Here is an 18,086-nt window from a genome sequence, read left to right as displayed (position 1 = left end):
AGACAAACATTGTTTCATTTCCTGAATGATCTTTATTACCTCAGATTTTTGAGGCATGATGAATGGCCCAGAAACATCCTGCTGTAAAGGAGGCATCCCTGAGGAGTCAGTTGCAAAAGCTGTTGTGTTATTTACTGAAGGGACGGAAGGGCTAAAAAACTTGTCTTTAGAAGATAGCAGGCTTGAGAAGAGGGAGCTTTTTTCAAGCCGTGATCTCTTAATTTCACCATCTGTACAATCAACGTTCTCTTTTCCATTTACTTCGTGAGCAAAGGCAGGTTCCTCTCTACATGACTGCAGAGCTTTAAATATGATACTTTGCTCTGTTGATGCACGCTTGGGTCTGACCCTGGCTATTGTTTCCAGGCTTTGCATTTTCATCTGTTGTGTTGGTAACAGATCCTGTGTTTTTTCCCTCCTCAGTCCCAAACCAAAAGTAAATACACTAGGATCAAATACTTTCTCTAAGTTGTCTTCATGAATGGGAGGCATTGCAAAGTGGGGTGCTGGAGACTTCGGAAGCTTTGACCTCTTCTTTTTCTGGGGTAAACAAACTGAGCTGTCCAAGTTTTTTATTGTTTCAGCAAACTTCTTCATGTCAGATGGGGAATCAAAAATGCTGTCATCTTCAGCAGATCCGTTACAGGTTTTGCCTGGGCTCTTTTGTGTATTGGTGTTGTGGTCTGATTCCAATATACTGTCTTGATTGCTGTCATCATACTGCAGTGCTGCAAAGTTCAAATCTCCTGGCTTTACCTTTTTATCTCCATTTTCCATCTTCTTAAATTCTGATCTGGAAACCTGATGAGATGGTAAAGGATATTTATCATTACTGCAAGGTGATAAAACCTCTGTGTTTGGGAGCACCTTTTCTTCGTTTCTATGGAATTCTGAGCTTGTATCATTTCTTTGGTAGAAAGGATCTTGAGCATTTTCACTTTTAACAGGTGAGTGCAAAGACAGTTTAAAAGGTGAACTTTCTTTCTTTGTTGTGGTTAATTCTGGTTCTGGTTGCTTCAGAGAGACACTACCAGTATCACTTTTGCTGCTTTGGTTAAAAAGGGATATGGCAGCTTTTACTTTAAGTTCCGTTGTCTTCCCAATATCCTCGTAAGACGCAGAGCTTTCATCATTTTTGCCTTTTGACTCTGCAGTGCTTTCTTTCTCCAGTGTGCCATTCTCAAACAACTTCTGGCGACTGCTTTGCTTATTTAATGTTTTATCAGGCTGTTCATTTTCTTTAGGTTGTTTTCCGAATTTCAGCTTTGCTCTGCCAACGAATGTACTTGGTACCACACTATTTTTTGATGCAGGGATGTCAGCAGGCCTCTGGCTCTGGTTAGCACATTTGTTTTCAAACAGGGAAATTTTGTTGGCAATGTTGCTGTTAGTTTTATTAACTGGTTTTTCAAGAGTGTCCTGCTCACTTTCTAAACTGTCTTGATTAGTTTTAAAATTCAGCTCTATGTTCTTCGGTTTGGCTGGACTACAGGAGGCAAAGTGACAGAAAGTGACATCTTTAATTAATCTTGAACAGGCTTGTAACAATTTTCAAAACAATAAAATATATAATTATAAACCATAGACTTAGTTTTGATATCTCAAAGGAATTTTGGTATCTCAAAAGGAATCAGCTAAAAGATGAGTAACTATATGGATTAAAACAATTAGACACTAGATAAGGAGTATATATTTCAAACATGTACTTAGTCCTTTAAGGTTAGTAAAACAAACACAGCAGCCTATAGAATCTGCAATTGAGGCAGTGAACTTAACTATTATGACTGACAGACATTAAAATTTAGTAGTGAATAGGCAGAATAAATTATAAACATGCAATTCCCTACAGAGTTTAGAAAACAAATCCCAATTCATTAAGGTGATAATGAGTTGGTTAACATTTACATATTCTCTCCAATGAGTTTTGAAGACATCTGCCCAGATTCTTTGCAGCCTTTACACCCACACTGCAGAAGGAACCTCAAACTGAGTGAAAGAACTCTTCCACTCTCATGCGTGCTAGCAGAAAATGTTAGCTGTCCACAAGCACTGCATCACCACCTTGGCTAAGCAAACACCACACGTGAGGACTCTTCCACTTCCTTCAGGTAAACTTAGCCGACAATTTAAATTGTGTAAAGAAAGCCTAATAATTGTACAAGAAGTGAATTTGGAAGCACAAAACTTTTCTATCAGTGGACAGAGAAGCACATACAAGTACACACACACAGTACTCCTGTGCTATGGCAGAAGTACACACACAGGAGTACTGTGCTATGGCAGAAGGCTGACAGTGCACAGCTGAGTGTTTCAGGCTCTGTTCTCTGAATACCTACAACCAGGAAAAATTATTTGTCCATGTAACTTGCTACTGCATACTGTACAGTATGAACAGCTGTGAAGATGCAAGGCAGATGTCTTCAAAATTTATCAGTCAGATCTAAGGAATGTCAAGGAGCCCACCATCACCTCAAAGACAGTCCTGTTCTCCAAAGAGGAATCTGGGGACACTCAGCAGTAGGAGGACAGGTAGAAACTGCCCTACATGAAAACTGACGAAGGCGGGAGATAAAAAGAAAATAGCTTGCAGCAATCTCCAGGGTCCCAAATGCTCTACCAATCAATTTTGGTATTTAAGTGGTTTCTTCTTTTTTACCTACATAAACTATGCTCACTAAGTTCTCAGGCAGCTCTTTAGCCCAAGACAGAGGTTTGAGATACAGGAAAAACCCAAAAGGTGAGATCCTTTCACCTCTTCTTCAGGTGATCCATCCCAAGTAAGAAATAAAACCCTTTTAATGCAAGACTCTCCATTGTATGAGCTTTATTTCTTGGGAACAGCATGAGAAACAAATTTATTGAAGTAACAGAAGGATTAAAAAATAGTTACCTATGAATCTATACAGAGAGCAACTGTTAAAAATCATAGAATCATAGACTATTAAGAGGCTGCAATGGATCTTAAAAGATTATCTAGCCCCAAGTCCCCTGCCATGGGCAGGGACACCTCCCACTAGACCAGGTTGCTCAAAGCCTTATCCAGCCTGGCTTTGAACACTGCCAGGGATGGGGCATCCTTAACCTCCCCAGGCAACCTTTTGTAGTCTCACCACCGTCACAGTAACAAGTTTCTTCCTAATATCAACATAAATTTCCCATCTCTCAGCTTGTACCCAGTACTTCTTGTCCTATCATTACAGTTCCTGGCAAAGAGTCCCTTTTCAGCTTCCCTGCAGACCCCTCCTTCAGATACTGGAAGGTTTTTATGAGTTCTCAATGCAACCTTCTCTTCTCTGAGAAGCCTCAGCTCTCTCAGTCTGTCTCCATAGGAAAGGTCCTCTTATCAACTTTATGGCCTCTGGATTTGCTCCAACAGTTCCATGTCCTTCTTATCATCATGTCATTTCAGAGAAGATTTCCCAACAGTGCTCCCTGTAACTACCAGCCTACTCAGGCTGGTTCACAACTGGAAGGCTCTTACGAAGAATGCAAGATCAATAAAAGAGGAAATAGCAAACTTAAAATCTCCTGGCCATACTTCAAATAGGTGCTAATAAAACACACTTGGAAAACTTACGGAAAAACAGAAAAATAAAGTGTTCCTGAAAGAGGGAAGGTATGAAGGGAACTATCATACAGCATAAAATCAAATATATTGAGGCACTACTTTTCATTTGAACTACAGCCGTTTTTGCCTAAACTTTTAAAAGTTAAATTATTCTATGACTTTTCTCTTTGTAAAACAAATACGAGTTACAAGGGGCCCCTAAAGATCAGCTAGCCCAACTCCCTACTCAAAACAAGGACAGCTTCAAAGTTGGATCAAGTTCTGAAGGCTTTGCCTGACCAAGTTTTGAATAACTTCAAGGCTCAAGATTTCACAGCCTTCCTAGTGAATCATTGCAGCAGGGTGGCCACTGTTGCTGTGAATTACTTTTGCCTTATATCCCATTAAAACGTCACTGTTAAAACTTGCAGCTGTGGCTGTTGTCCCTTCACTCTACAGCTCAGGAACAAAATCTGGCTCTGCCTTCTCTATAGGTGGTGAGAGATGACTGACTACCTGTATCCTTATCTTCTTTCAGTTGAGAAAACCAAGCTGCTTCAGCTTCTCCTCATACACAATTTGCTCCAGAGCTGTCACCTTCTTTAATGGCTCACTGCTGGGCTCATTCCAGTTTGGGAACATCTCTCTTACACCAGAAGAGAGTTGGAAGGGGAGGAAGGGCTACAACTCAAGAGAGTGACCCAGATGTAGACTCATGAGCACCAAGTATCTTGTCTTTTGACCTGCTGGCTATGCTCCTGCCTTATGGAGCACAGTACAGGCTTAGCCTTCACCTGGCACAATGGTGCACTACTGACATGTGCTGAATTTCCTGCTCACCAGGATCTTTCATATCCTTTTCTGATCAGAAAAAAAAATGTGCTTAGCTTTTACCTGTATATTCAAGAGGTAACACTAATGGCCCAATTATCTTAAATTCATTCCCATATCACCCTTTTGTCAGCCTGTCACTCTACTACATGCATTTATTTCAATGTAACACGTATCTTCCCCATAAAATGTGTCTCTCTGTATGCCCTGACCCAAGCAAGTTTAAGGGCTAACAGTGATACTTATCAGCCTAAAATCTATTTTAAATGAAGAGCTCATCCCCCAAAGGTATAGTTTCAATCTTTGCAAATTTATGCAGAAACAACCACTTGAACACTTGGTATTTTGTACTTTGCAGTGCTTCTGCACAGCAGCAGCAGCCAAACAGCTGAGACCAAAGAGCATGAGGAAGCTCAGCCCTGCAGCTCCACTCACTACAGCTGGCCTCCTCTAATCTTTTCATTACACCTTTTTCCACACTACGAAATACTGATTTTAAATACAGACAAAAGATGCACTTCATTGCAAGAAGTGAGTTTCTAAGCTTGTTTAAAAGGAGATGTTGATTGAGTATCCTTTAAGTGTGTCATCTCATATGGAGAAAAAAAACAGTACAAATGCTTTATTACAAACAGCCCAGTCTGCCTGATTCTTAATAATCATTCATTCCTAATCTGCAATGCCAGGAAAACGCAGGCCCAAGAGAAATACCCATGTCCTTCTCTTTGGCTACACCTTGCAGCTAAACTGTGGCAGCAAGCAGTTAAACCTCTCCCAACAGTCAAAAATGGAAGGTGAGGCACACGTCACAAATGCAACTGGTGCCAAAAAACCACGGATGCCAAAATACCAGATTAAGGTGAACAAAGAAGAATGGCATGTGAAAAGAGAAGAATAATTCAACAAGTGGGCTTAAATGTAAAGGAACTACAAAACCATGTCTGAACATAAAGTATGACAACTGAAGCCAAGTTTTCCGCTAAGCGCATCAAAGTAAATACTGCCTGAGGTTTTATTTGCCAATTAAGATTTACCATCAGCCTCATTTTAGTCTCAAATCTGATAGGTTTCCCTTTCAAAAGCTAGAAGCAAAGTATCCTGTGACTTCCAAGTTATCCAGTACACAGACATAAATGGAGAAAAGAGAGAAAAAGCCATCTTTATTTATAGGAAACCTGCATATCTGTAGGTGATTGGAGAAACTGACCTGTTTTGAAATTGTTTCTAAAGAAACTTGATTCCCAGAATTAGCACAATGTCATTAGTAAGAGTCATCATACATTTTTAAGGGAGAACTATTTGTATTACATAAAATCCATCTTACAAGGGGCCAAGGAATCTCTAAGTAAATAGGTATTTTTCAACCAGAAAGGAATTCATGTGAACTACTTAACAATAACTTCTTAACCTTTGAAAATGAGGAAGTTATCTGTTCAAAGCTATAACTAGAGGAAAAAAACCACACCATCTTCTAGTAATGGCACCATCTTTTCCCATTTTACAGCACCTTAATCCACATCCAGGGTTAGAGTTCATATGTTCTAATGAATGACTACAAATTATACCAGATCACCTGAGCATGTAACTCTGGCTAAAGAAATGGTGTGGTGCTGTGCAATGACAGCTCTCAGATGCATCAGAAACCTTGCAGGTAACAAGGCACTCCCCCACCCAGGGCCAAAGTTCCTGTAGCAGCAGATAAGGCCAAGACAGTGTCATACACCCCACAAAATGGGATGAAATAGAACAGGCTGTTTATTCGCTAAAATTCAGTCTTACAGACAGGACACTTCTCTGTTACTTTACGAGAATGGTAAAAGATAATTCACTGTACAGCAAGCCCAAGACATACAAACCAAGACATACACAGAAAAAATGAAATCCAGCCATGCAGGCTTTTATAACCTCATAATCACTAATGACAGTGACACAGAGAAGAAACATGAAAATATGAAAGCCACCTTTCCTTTGAAGCTGTGAAGATACAAACTCAAGATTTATGATCTATACTACCAGATGGCAAAAGCATCACCAAGTCCAAAAATGCCACAGTTTAACCTTCAGTACCAGGCTTTTTACGATGAAGTTACAAATTCACAACTCAGATGTAGAGTATTACAAATTGTGCAAAGGAAATTGCTCCTGTGCTTCTCAGATGTGGGAAGCATAACTGGAAACAGACGTGCCTCAAACCATCTGGTTGAACCTCCACATCCCTCTAACACAAGGACAATTAGGGTTATCTCAGGTGGGCCTACAGGGTTCAGTGTACCCCAACACCTATAACTGAACATGCCAGAATGAGGAGTGCCATAGCCCACAGCCGTGACAAGGAAAACCAGAAATGAATAATGCAAACAAATCATTCCCTGTGGATGACAGTACAGCAGTAACCAATCAATCACTGGTCTCATACTAGTGATAACAGGGAACTTTATAGGTACAGCCGCTTCTTTATAACCCTAAGGAAAGCTCTGATCACCTGTTTGACAATTTCTGCAAGTGTAAAATCAAAAACTGAAAACTAATATATGCATAATTCTGCAAATACCTGATGTTATTCACATGCATCAAAATTGAAATGATTCATCCTGCACATACTTAAGAAAGCAATCATACATATTCAAATCTCTGGGGTGTGATCTATCATATCATTTGAACAATCCAGTTCTACATTGCATCCTATATTTCTTCATAAAATAAGAGTAGAACTTAGACTATTTCGTAGAAAACTTGAACATTTCTTATTCAAAGATTTTCACATACAAAATCTTCAACCACATTGTGATTTGGTTACAGAGAGAAAAAGTACATTAAGATCAATGATAGATTAATTAATCTGATCCACAATGATGATGACGACTAAGCAGTTTTTATATATGTCAAATTATTCCATATAATGGAATTGACAAATACATTCCCTATCCATTTAAGAAAATGAAAAAAATTAATTATTTTTCTAACACATATAGACTATACTGCTTGTTAAGTGGTAGCTTTAATTATGGTAATTTTTTTTAAAGGCAGTTCTTAACTGAAAACAGTTTAAACAGATAACAGATACACAGTTAATGTTTCCATAGAATTCTAAACACAGATACAAGCAAAATTACAGCTACAAGGACAAGGCAAATTAGTTTATTACTTACAGGCTGATCTTTGTCGTGACTGTTCTGGAAGCATCCAAACTCTTCAGCTTTGAGGTGTCTAAATCAGAATTTGTCTGTCTCTCAGCTGAGAGACACAGGTCTCCATTTTTAATCCCATCAGTATGCAAGAAAGCTCTTCCATCTGGACCACTACCATGCTTTACTGCCTTGGTATCATTTCTGCCTTCAGCAAACACCAAAGCATTGTCTTCTGTCTTAGGAGCCAAAGAAGCTTTGGGAGACTCCAAACTGTCTTCCCCAAAAGCCATGGGTATAGTTCCCTTTTCCACCGAAGTTCTTTTTGTAACTGGGTTAGTCTCTGGTGATGCTAAAGGTTGCCTTTTTGAAGAGTAATCTTTCACCTGACCCTTCAAACCAGTAGGGGAAATGGGTACAGAATCCGACTGATTCTTTTTATATGATCTTCTCCTTGCAGAGTTTGTGTTTGAAATCTGCTGCTTGCCCTTGTCAGCTTCAGCTTTAGAGGTCCCTTTGTGAGCAGATCCAACTTTTAGGTCCTGATTACTTGAGGAAGAGGAAGTTCTTTCGGGGGTCTGTTGAAGAGACCTCACTTTTCGTTCAGAGTTTATTATCTTGTCTGAAAATACCTCAGAATGGGCATCATCCTCAAAAACAGATTCTTCTCTTGCAGTATTCTCAGTCTGGTTTCTCTCTCCATTTGGAATGTCACTAGACGACTGAGACTTTCTCCGTTTTCCAGATCTTTTACTAGCAGATTTTTTATCCATTGTGTCCAAATCACTACAATTTTCTTCTGATTTAAGAGTCACAGCTTCATTAAGGAGCTCTTCTGTTTTTCTTAGATATATATCAACTGTTAACACTCTAGCAGAATATGGGTGTTCACTCGCTGCAGATTCCAACTCGTATGGCAAATCCTTTGGTTTTGCATGCCCAGGCTCCTCTGACACCCACGTGTTCACAAGCTGCTTGTGACTTAAGATACTCTTCTCTAAGTCTTCACTAGACAAATTTCTCAGGCTCTGTATGAAATCCGGAGTTGTGGAATTATTTATATCTGTGACGGGCTCTTTCTCCAGTCCCAGTGTTTCCACATTCAGGCTGCTCTCACACAAGGAGTTTTTAATGGTCTCACTGCTGCCGCTCCAATCTGCTGACCACTCACTGTCAGAAGAGACTCCCCTACTGCTCCATTCTGAAATCGTGTCGTGATACAGCGGTCTTACCTCCCCACTGAAGTTATATTCCTGTGCCTCAGAAAGGGCACTTACATTTCTCACTTGTTTCTGCACTTGAGGAGCTTCGTGTGCTTCTCTGAAGTGCCTACAGTACACTGCCTGCGCCCTGTGAGGAGAACCTGACCTCTCACCCTTGTGATGTGAAGTGTGTTCTAGGGAACTTTTGACGTTTTTCCTCTTCCCTGTACCAAACAGATTTCCAAGTCTTTCCAAAACAGGCTTCTTTTTATTTTCTTCTCTGGAAGAATCTGGAAGGTGCGAGGTGGACTACAAAAACAAAACAAAACAAACAAACAAACATTTGGTTAATGTCAAAATTGTTTCTGTAATACATTTGTTTGTTTTAGAATCACCTATAAATTAAAAGGACACAGTGAATGGAAACAAAACAGTTTACTGAACAACACTAGCTCTCAAAAAAAAAAAAAAAAAAAAAAAAAAAAAAGAAGAAGAAGAACAAAACCCTTAAAAAACAATTAGGACCCCATGATGCTTCTGTATGTTTTTGCCTGCATTTGTTTGCAAGTGTGCTCATCTTGCCTTATAATGGCAGCTTGATATGTTCTAAATCTCAAACTTTTGCACAATTAGTTAAGGTCACCCAAAATGTTACAGAAAAGCCTCCTGGTGCCTGCAAAACCAGGGTTAAACTTCAGGGTCAAAATTTTCCTTACGAAAACAAGAGTCGGGAGTTTAACTTTCTCTCCATACTGGCTGAGTCAGTTTTCACACTTGTGCAGGTAGAGAACAGTTTCAAAGGTGTAATTTTAAGATTAAAATTAATACATTTCTCCTTAATGAAGTTCAGTAAATATTTGGCTTGTGTTTTTGGGCTAAAAAACCCAGAACTACAAAAGCTCAGTGAGCATTACTGGGTCAAACACTGCCCTGGATTACTCTTGGTGAAGTTCTGCCTTACAACTTCTAATTAACATGGTAAACAGGAAACACGCAACAGCATCGCGGAGTACACATGCATATTTGCATTTTAATGCATTAGCCTTTTTCTACATGCCGGTACGATGAATACTTGTTTTGAGACGTCTATTTCAAAACACCGCGAGTATTTTCTAACCCGGCGGACCAGACCTCTCGGGAACAGTGGATTCCCTCGGCAGGAAGGACCCTGCTTCGGCACTTTCCAACCTGTTTCCTGCTGCAGACGCCCGGCTCGCCCGCCAGCGCCCAGCGCTCTGCCGTGCCGGCGTCCCCCCGGCGCCCAGGGCGGGCCGGCGCGGATTCCCCGCGCCCTCCGCGCAGTCCCGCGGCCGCCGATCCCTCCCCGGCAGGTGCGGCTGCGGAGAACCGGCCCAGCACCACTTCGCCGGAGGAATCACGGCCCCCGTCCCACGCGTTACCAGGAGGGTGACGCGCCTGAGGCTGCCGCTGTCCTCCCCCGTCCCAAAACGGGATAAGCAGGAGGAAGGTGCCGTGGCGGGCTTTACCCGCCGCCGGCCGCGCCGCATCCTCGCCTCACCTCCCCTCCCCAGCCCGCCGAGCGCCCGACACTCACCGCCCGGCTCGGCTCGGCTCGGCCCGGCTCGGCTCGGCCCGGCTGTGCTGGCGGCCCCTGCTCCAAGCCGCCGCACGCACCCCGCGCTACCCGCGCGGCTGCCCCGGCGCCGGCCGTCTGCGCGCTCCGCCTCAGCCCGCCCCCGCAGCCCGCCCCGAGCCGCCGCCCCGCCGCGGGCAGCGGCTCTACCTGGCCGGGCCGCCCCTCCCGGCCGCGGGGGGGGGGGGGCGGCGGCAGCGCCGGACCGGCCCCCAGCGAGCGCCGCGGGGCAGCCGCGGGAAGCGCGGGCGCCCCCGGCCACGGGCGAGGCCGCCGTGGGGGCGGCGGGCGCGAGTGGGCGCGGCGCCCCGTGCGTGCCCCGGCAGCCCGCGCTGCGGCTGCCGCCTTGTTATTGAGGGCAAAACGCCGCCGCGGGCAAAACCGACGCCCTTTGATGTTGAGGGAAAAGCAGCGAGGGTTGGAGGCGGGCGGTTCGCGCCGCCGCCGCCCCGGCGAGCTGCGGTGCGGGCTGCCCGGCCCCGGAGAGGGGCAGCGTGGTGCGGGGACACCGGCTCGGCCGCTCGGAGGTGCCGGGAACAGGCGTGGCTCTCCCCCAAGCCCGGGAAGTGTGCGGGGGCCGGCACCGCCCGGCCGCCGGGGCCCCGTGGGACATCTGGGTTCAAAGCCCCGCGGGGAGATGAAGCCGCATCTCCCACCGCGCCCGGGCGGGCGCGGCTCGTTCCCGACTGTGCCTGCCCTGCCTGGGGACGGGCTGCAGGCGGCCGGGGCTCCCCGCCTGCCCCCGGCCGGACCGGCGTGAGAATGACTCCGCGGCCGAATGGTGCCAGCGCTCTCCCCGGGCGCTCAATTAGTATTTAATGTTTAATGAATGCTCAACTAGTCCTCTTCTAATTAACGCTTAATGAGTTATATGAAGTGGAACAGCTTCAACAGGAAGGACCACGCAAGTCTCACTTCGGAGCGTCTGAGGGCGCAGCGCGGAGGCGAGGGAGACACCGGGTCAACCCGCCTGCAGCTGCCCGCGGTGTGTCTGGCCCTTTGGCTACTGAAGAAAGTAAGGACCTTTTTTTTATGCAGTCACTTCCTCCTCCAGCTGGGAAAGTGTTAAGTTAGTTATTTTTTCTTAATCAATAGCCTACACAGCCTTGGCTCAGGAGAGCCACACAGAACCTACTTAATGCCAGTGAATGTGCAGCAGCAAGGCTTGCCAAAGCAAAGGAAAAATACCAAAAAATACGTGAAAAACGCAGAGCTTAAACTAGAGAAGAGGCAGAGTTGACTTACACTGCAACCTAACAGAAATGCACAGAACCCTTGTCTCCTACCTATCTTAACCAATGTCCCTCATTCAACTGATAAGCAGCTGTGCCACCAACTAAGACCTGTGTCTTCACACAGTGATCTTCCACCAGGGGCCTTCAAATAGGCAAGACTAGGGTCATTACCTTAAGCTCAAGTTTTTGTATTTTTGGGGTTTAGGTTTTATTAGACAGTGAAATAATTTACAAATGAGAAAGTTGATGCCTGTCTTTCCCCCTCCCTCTGAGGGTTTTTTTCAACCAGTAGAACCAAAACAATTAAATGAAGAGCAACATTAAGGGCTGCACTAGGTTTACACAGCTCAGACAGCTAAAGTGCTTTAGTGATAAAACCAACTATAAATTTCCCTATCAGATGCAACAATCATGAGTAATGCAGCCCAATTACTAATTTCTTATTCTATGTATGTATTGCCAGTACTAACTAATTATAGGGAAAAGATAAGATGACAATAATGAACACTGCTAGCTAAAATAAGCAAAAATACAAATTTTTTACTTAATGCAAGCCAAAAAGGAATGATACTGATTTCTCTGAAAATTCATAATAACTACAAGTGTGAGGAGGATGACTATATTGTACTAAAAACTGTTGGAAAACCAGGGTAAATTTAACTTTATTATGGTGTCAACCAGCATATTAATATTTGGGTGGGAATAGCTGTCAGTCTTCCAAAGTAGTTGCAACTACATTATCAACCTGACCATCATTATTACACTTGCTGTCAAGTTTTTAGTTTGCTTGCTGTCAAGTTTTTAGTTTGCAAGATTACACCTGGAAAAATTAGTTATTTGAACTGGGGATCTGTATTTCTCTCTTCCCAGCCACTCATTTTCATAAAGTCCATGGGAACTCAATTATCATTGAGACGTCTCCCCCTTTCAAATGTAGTTTAAACTACAACCAACAAGTTCAAAAGGTGTTGAATGGAAGTTAGGAGGGACAGCCAGCCAGTCCAGTCACATAAGCCTTGTTTCCTCAGGGAACACGGCTAAAGATTTTTCCTTGATCTTGAAATAGCTGCCCTATGTAAACTGTTTTGAAGTAATTTCTTCATACAAAGTACCTTAATTACATACAGCTCTTTCAAAACACATAAAAGACCAGGCACTTGCCCTGAAGAGCTTGTATTTTAAGTCAGATAAATGTAGGTGAGCCAGTATTGCCACTGCAAGAGGGCACACAGACCGAGCTTCTCAGGGGACTCCCAAGTGGGCCCCCGCCTGCCAGAGCACGGCACGAGAACGCGTGACTTCCAGAGCGCCGCGCGGAAATGTTTGACTTCAGGACGCAAGAAGTACCCTTGCTCTGCAGATCAGGCTCCTTCACTGTGTTTATGCTGAAGCCTTCTTACTCTTAAAATACTAGCTGCTCAAGAAATACCTGATCAAAGGCACTGGCAACTAAAAAATCTAGAGGGCCTGCCATTGATTCCGTGGACAGTGTGGAGGAAGCCATTTCAAGCACTCTGCATGAACCTTGAAAGCCATGTTCCAACCTGAAAGCAAAATGCCGCTGCCTCCTTAACCAAGAAATGTAAATTTTGTTTGTATTTATATTCATACCTGTTTATGCTCGCATTAAAATATTTCCTCTGTTTTTGGCTGGGTTTTTTTTTCTTATTAGCTAATGTAAGTTGCCACAGCCAAACCCCTAATTTAACAGTGCAATTAAACATGTGCTTTGCTGATCTCCAGTGAAAAGAGAGCATAAGCTACTATGATCTGTTGAATCAAAACTTCAGGATGTGTCTTGAGGGATCTGTTGGATGTTATTTTCTTAGATGAGTTCATCTGAGTCAGCTGAACATAAATGAAAACACTTCTTAGAGCACACATAAGAGAAAAAGCAGTATTTTTACTAGTCATTAGCAACTTTGTGGTAACTAATAGATGGTAATATCTAGTGTGGACAGTTCTTTAATTGAAACATTTATTTTCCAGCACATGTTCATTTTCAGAGGGGAAAAAAGCAACAAACCATTCAAGGAAGAGTAAGTTTGAGCTTTATCATTCATTAGAAGGTTGTAAATAACTGGATTTCAAGTAACATGAAAACTTCTGAGACCCTTCTATCTTCAGCAATTCCAATGGTGTAGGACCCTTATAAATGCATGCTGAAAAGCCAGTAATGTCAAGTATCTTTAAATCACACTATCATAATTCACCCAACCATGAGAAACAGAAAGCCTTGAAGTCCTAGCAGTCACATGACATCCTAAAAAGTGCTTTAGCCAAAAACATTTAAATAAATAAACTTTTACTCTTCAGGCTTTGACATTCTGCAGAGACTGAGACTCAAATAACTGACACTAACAGTGTCAGGCTTTGTGAGGCTGAAAATTGCTCTGGAGTATTACTGGCTCAACGTGCTGTGGAAATAGTAGAAAGACTGGAAGGAACAATGTACAAATCAAAGCTGAGAGAAAGAAAAGTCTGATAAGCACAAGATCCACTTGAGTCCTCGAGTCCTACACAGAGAAGTTTTCATACTGCTCTCCTACAGGTGAGTGCCATAGCTACTGGCAGAGAGAGAAGAGTGAGTTGCAGATGGAAATAAAGGCTTGGTGCTTATGTTCTCCTTTTAAAAGTATGGCGGGAAAATATACTTAACAAAACATTTGGCCTGAGTCAATTCTTGCTGTGATTCACTGAAGAGAAAAAAGCAGTTAACTTATTTTTAAAGTTAACCTAAATGATCTCTAAAGTTAACCAGTTTAACTGACCTTTGCTGTCAATCAAATGGATTTGAATTACTTCAATTCACTATACTCATTGTTCAATTTTATGCCGATACTTCACAAAGACACAAAGGAGAGGTTGATATTAGGAAAACATTAGTTATTTTAACTTCCAAATTGTCTTCTTCCAAATACCAAGAGTTTGGCATATAGTCTTTAAAGTTTTTTTAGCATTTCTTTGAAGTATACCATGTTCCAGGTTGACAGTGTCCTCTTCTCCAGAGTTAGAGGAAAAAAAGCACTTTAACAAGTCCACTCTAGCATGGAATTCACTCCCTGCCTCTTCCAGTTCTTTGCCTGCTATGCCGATAGAGGATACAAGGAGCAATAACTGGATTTTAAACAATTGCATCTTTACCTGAGCAATTTGTGCAGTGAATGCATTTATTTAGATTCAGAAACTTACCTGAATAAGCAAGGGGCTATAAATGTGAGACTTGAGCAGAGTGAAGAGAAACAAACACAGGTTTTCTTAATAATCATATTTTTACACATACTGTATTTTCTACTAAGTCAGGATATTTTAGTGAAACATTTAATATCTACAAGAGAACAGGACCTGTCTGCTTCCAATTTACTTTTTCATTGTAAGAGTAAATTTTTAGTTCAAACGTACATTGGAAATTGACTATTTTGCAACAGCACATAGATTAATGAGACTAATGAGCCTGCATGTTTAATGGATTTTTTGGAAAGGAAATAATCAGCTCAAGAAGCATATATATATATATATAAATTATTTTATCCCATTTTATTTCTTAGGTGACAAACACCTAAGATATTGGATGTATTAGAAAAGAACAGCAAAACTGAAAGGAGCAAATCATGCAAAGTCAAATGAATGGAAATCTTTCAAAAAAGCTCAGGAAAGACAAAGAAGCATTGATAAAATGAAACAGATCCTTACATGAGTATTTAGGAGAGGAGGGAGATAAATAAGAACAGGCATGTCAGAAAAGGCATGTCTGCTCCCATCTCCTCTTCCCCAGAGCTAGTTATTTCCATAAACTAAAATCCTTCCCCCCTCCCGTTCTGTCAAGAGGAGCATCTGTCGGTTAAAGAAACGCTCTATAAAACTAATGGGGATCAGTTGATTTTATGATTAAAAAAAAAATAACTGTGTATTAACATGAAGATTTCTGGTGGAGTTTAAAAAGGGAATAAAAGAGAGTTGTTGTTTGCCTTACCATGATGATGATAATTCTTTCTGCTGTTTACAGAAGAATAAACAAACTATCGTGTGTGAGATGCAGTCCTGTGTGCCACTAACCAAACCCTTTTTCTTAGCAATCCTCCCACGCTTTAACCCCTTCCTTCTTCTGGCAGCACTCAGGTAAAAAAAACAAGCAAAAAAAATAAAAAGGAAGTAGTATCTGACTTGAGCCTTTCCAACTGATAAGTCATTTGGCAGACAAATTAGAACTATGAAAGGGGCTCAATTAGAGGATAGGAGAAAGAACTGCAGAAGGGTGGCAGCAAGTCCTTCAGTAAGCAGCTCTAGAGAAGCAGAGAACACGTTGCAAAGAACTACAAAGTCAGTGTTGGGCAAACGCCTTACGTGTATTAATTAACGTGCAATACCAGGGCATAGATATGCAACACTAGGAGAAAATGTACCACACACGTTGGTTCTCACAGACCTGGTTACTGTTTTCTGATCCAAATTTGGGATGGCTGAAGAAAAAAAAAATCACCTCTGCCTTTATGCAGAAAGAGACTGATTTATGTTGGTATCCTTGGTTCTTCACCTTCCTAGGTTGGTGTATTAAATCTGTATTTTTCAAGCTATTTGTGGTAACATGGCAACAGGGGCTTGAAAAAGCAGGAAAAAACTAGCACCAAAAGCAGGAGCAGGGATTATTCAACAATGAATGACTGAGAGAATATTTAAACGCTCCTGAACCTGAAAGACATCCAGAAAAAAATTATATGCAAAAATAGTATTAACATAAATGATCACACTTGCAACTCTGTGTTTCAGTACAAGAGAAAGTGAGGAAGTTTGATATGAGCTAGCCTCACATCTTTGCTCTCAGGATTTTGAATCTTGCTGCTGGACCAGAGCTTTATCATTAGATAATCTTAGTGTAAAGATTCATTAAAACTACCTCTTTCAAAGTAAAGAATGAAAATAAACATATGTATGTTTTGCTCTAAGAGATAGGGACTTGAAAGTACTTTTTCTGTTAAGCAATAAAGGATAAATGGCAAAAGCATTTTGGAGAGGAAGAGAGTGACTTGTAGTTAATTTTAAGTCTCCACTAATCTGAAGCCACAACTAACAAATGCAACCCCTTTCCTTTTTTCATTTCTGAATGCAATTCACAATGATAAAGAATCTGTTAGGGAAGTGGTTTTGATTTAGCAGGTCTCTTTCTTCTATGCTTGTGGGTCTCTCTTCTGCTTTGTGAGCGCATACCGTGTCCTGTCACTAAATGGTGTATACTGGTTGGTATAGATTTAACAGGAATCATCTAATTTGAGATCCATAGCTTACTGCAACACGTACTCCTTTTAGATGAAGTATTTGTGTGTAGTTACCAGAGACAAGAAATAAGGTTATTTTTCTGCAAACCTAAGAGTATCTGTACCACAGACTGAGCAATCAGTCTCTGGAAATCAGCTCTTTCTTAAGCACTATCAATCTTCATCTCTTCCCCATGCTTTCACACAAAATTGTTGCTGTCAATAGAAGCTCAGCAGTCTGGAAAGTCCATGGCACTCGAAAAAAGTCTTGCAGCCTTACATTAAATGATTACAGAGCAAAAAGGAAATCGTCCCACAGACCCACATGTATTATCAGTCTTTGCCAAGCAGGGCACTGATGTGGCTGCTCTGTGCTGGTTAACTGAGCTGCCTTCTCCTGGGCATCTCTAGATGTCACTGCACGTGGCCTCGCCTTGAGTGCTGTGTACATTTTTGGGTGCCACAAGCTTACAAGGATATTAAACTGTTAGAAAGCTTCCAAAGGAAGGTTACAAAGATGGTGAAGGACCTTGAGGAGAAGCTATATGAGGAGTGGCTGAGGTTGCTTGGCTTGTTCAGCCTGAAGGAGTCTGAGGGCAAACCCCATTGCTGTCTGCAACTTCCTTGTGAGGGGAAGAGGAGGGACAGGCACTGATCTCTTCCTTCTGGTGACCAGTGACAGGACATGAGGGAATGGCTTGAAGTTGTGTCAGGGGAGATTTAGGTTTGATATCAGGAAAAGGTTCTTCACCCAGAGGATAGCTGGGCACTGGAACAGGGAAGTGGTCATAGCACTGACAGTCTGACAGAGTTCAAGAAGTGTTTGGACAATGCTCTTGGGCACAAGGTATGACTATGGGGTGTCCTGTGCAGGGCCAGGAGTTGGACTTTGCCCTTCCAACTCAGGATATTCTATTATCCCATGTAGCTCAAGAGTAAGGCAGAATTTCTAATACACTCCTGTGCCCATGTTCCTTTTCAGCTGGCTCTAAGTGCTTAACAGGGGAAGGTTATAGATTGTCTCACAGTACTAGGTAGAAATCTAGGTCTCACCTGCAGTTTTAGTTCAGTCTAGGAACAGATGGCCAGCATTTAGCTAAACTAACTAAAGCACCAAAGTGTCCTTTAGCAGCTCTAGATACCTAAAAGTAACTTGTTATGTAACTTGAAATTTATACATCTTTTTCTTAGGTAGCAGAAAGTCTGAACCTATAAATGGAGAACTAAAAACCTTTTGCTAGCAACACAAGGAATTTCCCAGGTCAGGCACAGAAGGATATAGGCTGTCACAGGGCAAGAG

At 42.2% G+C, this 18,086-nt stretch overlaps 1 protein-coding gene across 2 annotated transcripts in view; it reads right to left on the bottom strand.

Annotated features, from left to right (window-relative positions):
• The window catches only part of CRYBG1 (crystallin beta-gamma domain containing 1), a 98,129-nt gene that overhangs the window by 34,903 nt on the left and 45,140 nt on the right, over positions 1 to 18,086 (bottom strand). Inside the window, exons 1-3 of one of the 2 annotated variants that reach the window (XM_063389732.1) lie at positions 10,261 to 10,395; positions 7,528 to 9,014; positions 40 to 1,486 (exon numbers count right to left, since the gene is read on the bottom strand). In XM_063389732.1, the coding sequence (XP_063245802.1) occupies positions 40 to 1,486; positions 7,528 to 8,276 (2,196 nt within the window). In that variant the 5' untranslated portion in view covers positions 8,277 to 9,014; positions 10,261 to 10,395. Of the gene's footprint in view, positions 1 to 39; positions 1,487 to 7,527; positions 9,015 to 10,260; positions 10,396 to 18,086 lie in introns of those variants that run through there. The other variant, XM_063389731.1, reaches the window with a different exon arrangement.

Source organism: Prinia subflava, chromosome 2, assembly GCF_021018805.1.
Source record: "Prinia subflava isolate CZ2003 ecotype Zambia chromosome 2, Cam_Psub_1.2, whole genome shotgun sequence".
NCBI lineage: Eukaryota > Metazoa > Chordata > Aves > Passeriformes > Cisticolidae > Prinia > Prinia subflava.
This window is presented reverse-complemented; position numbering and strand designations above follow the sequence as displayed.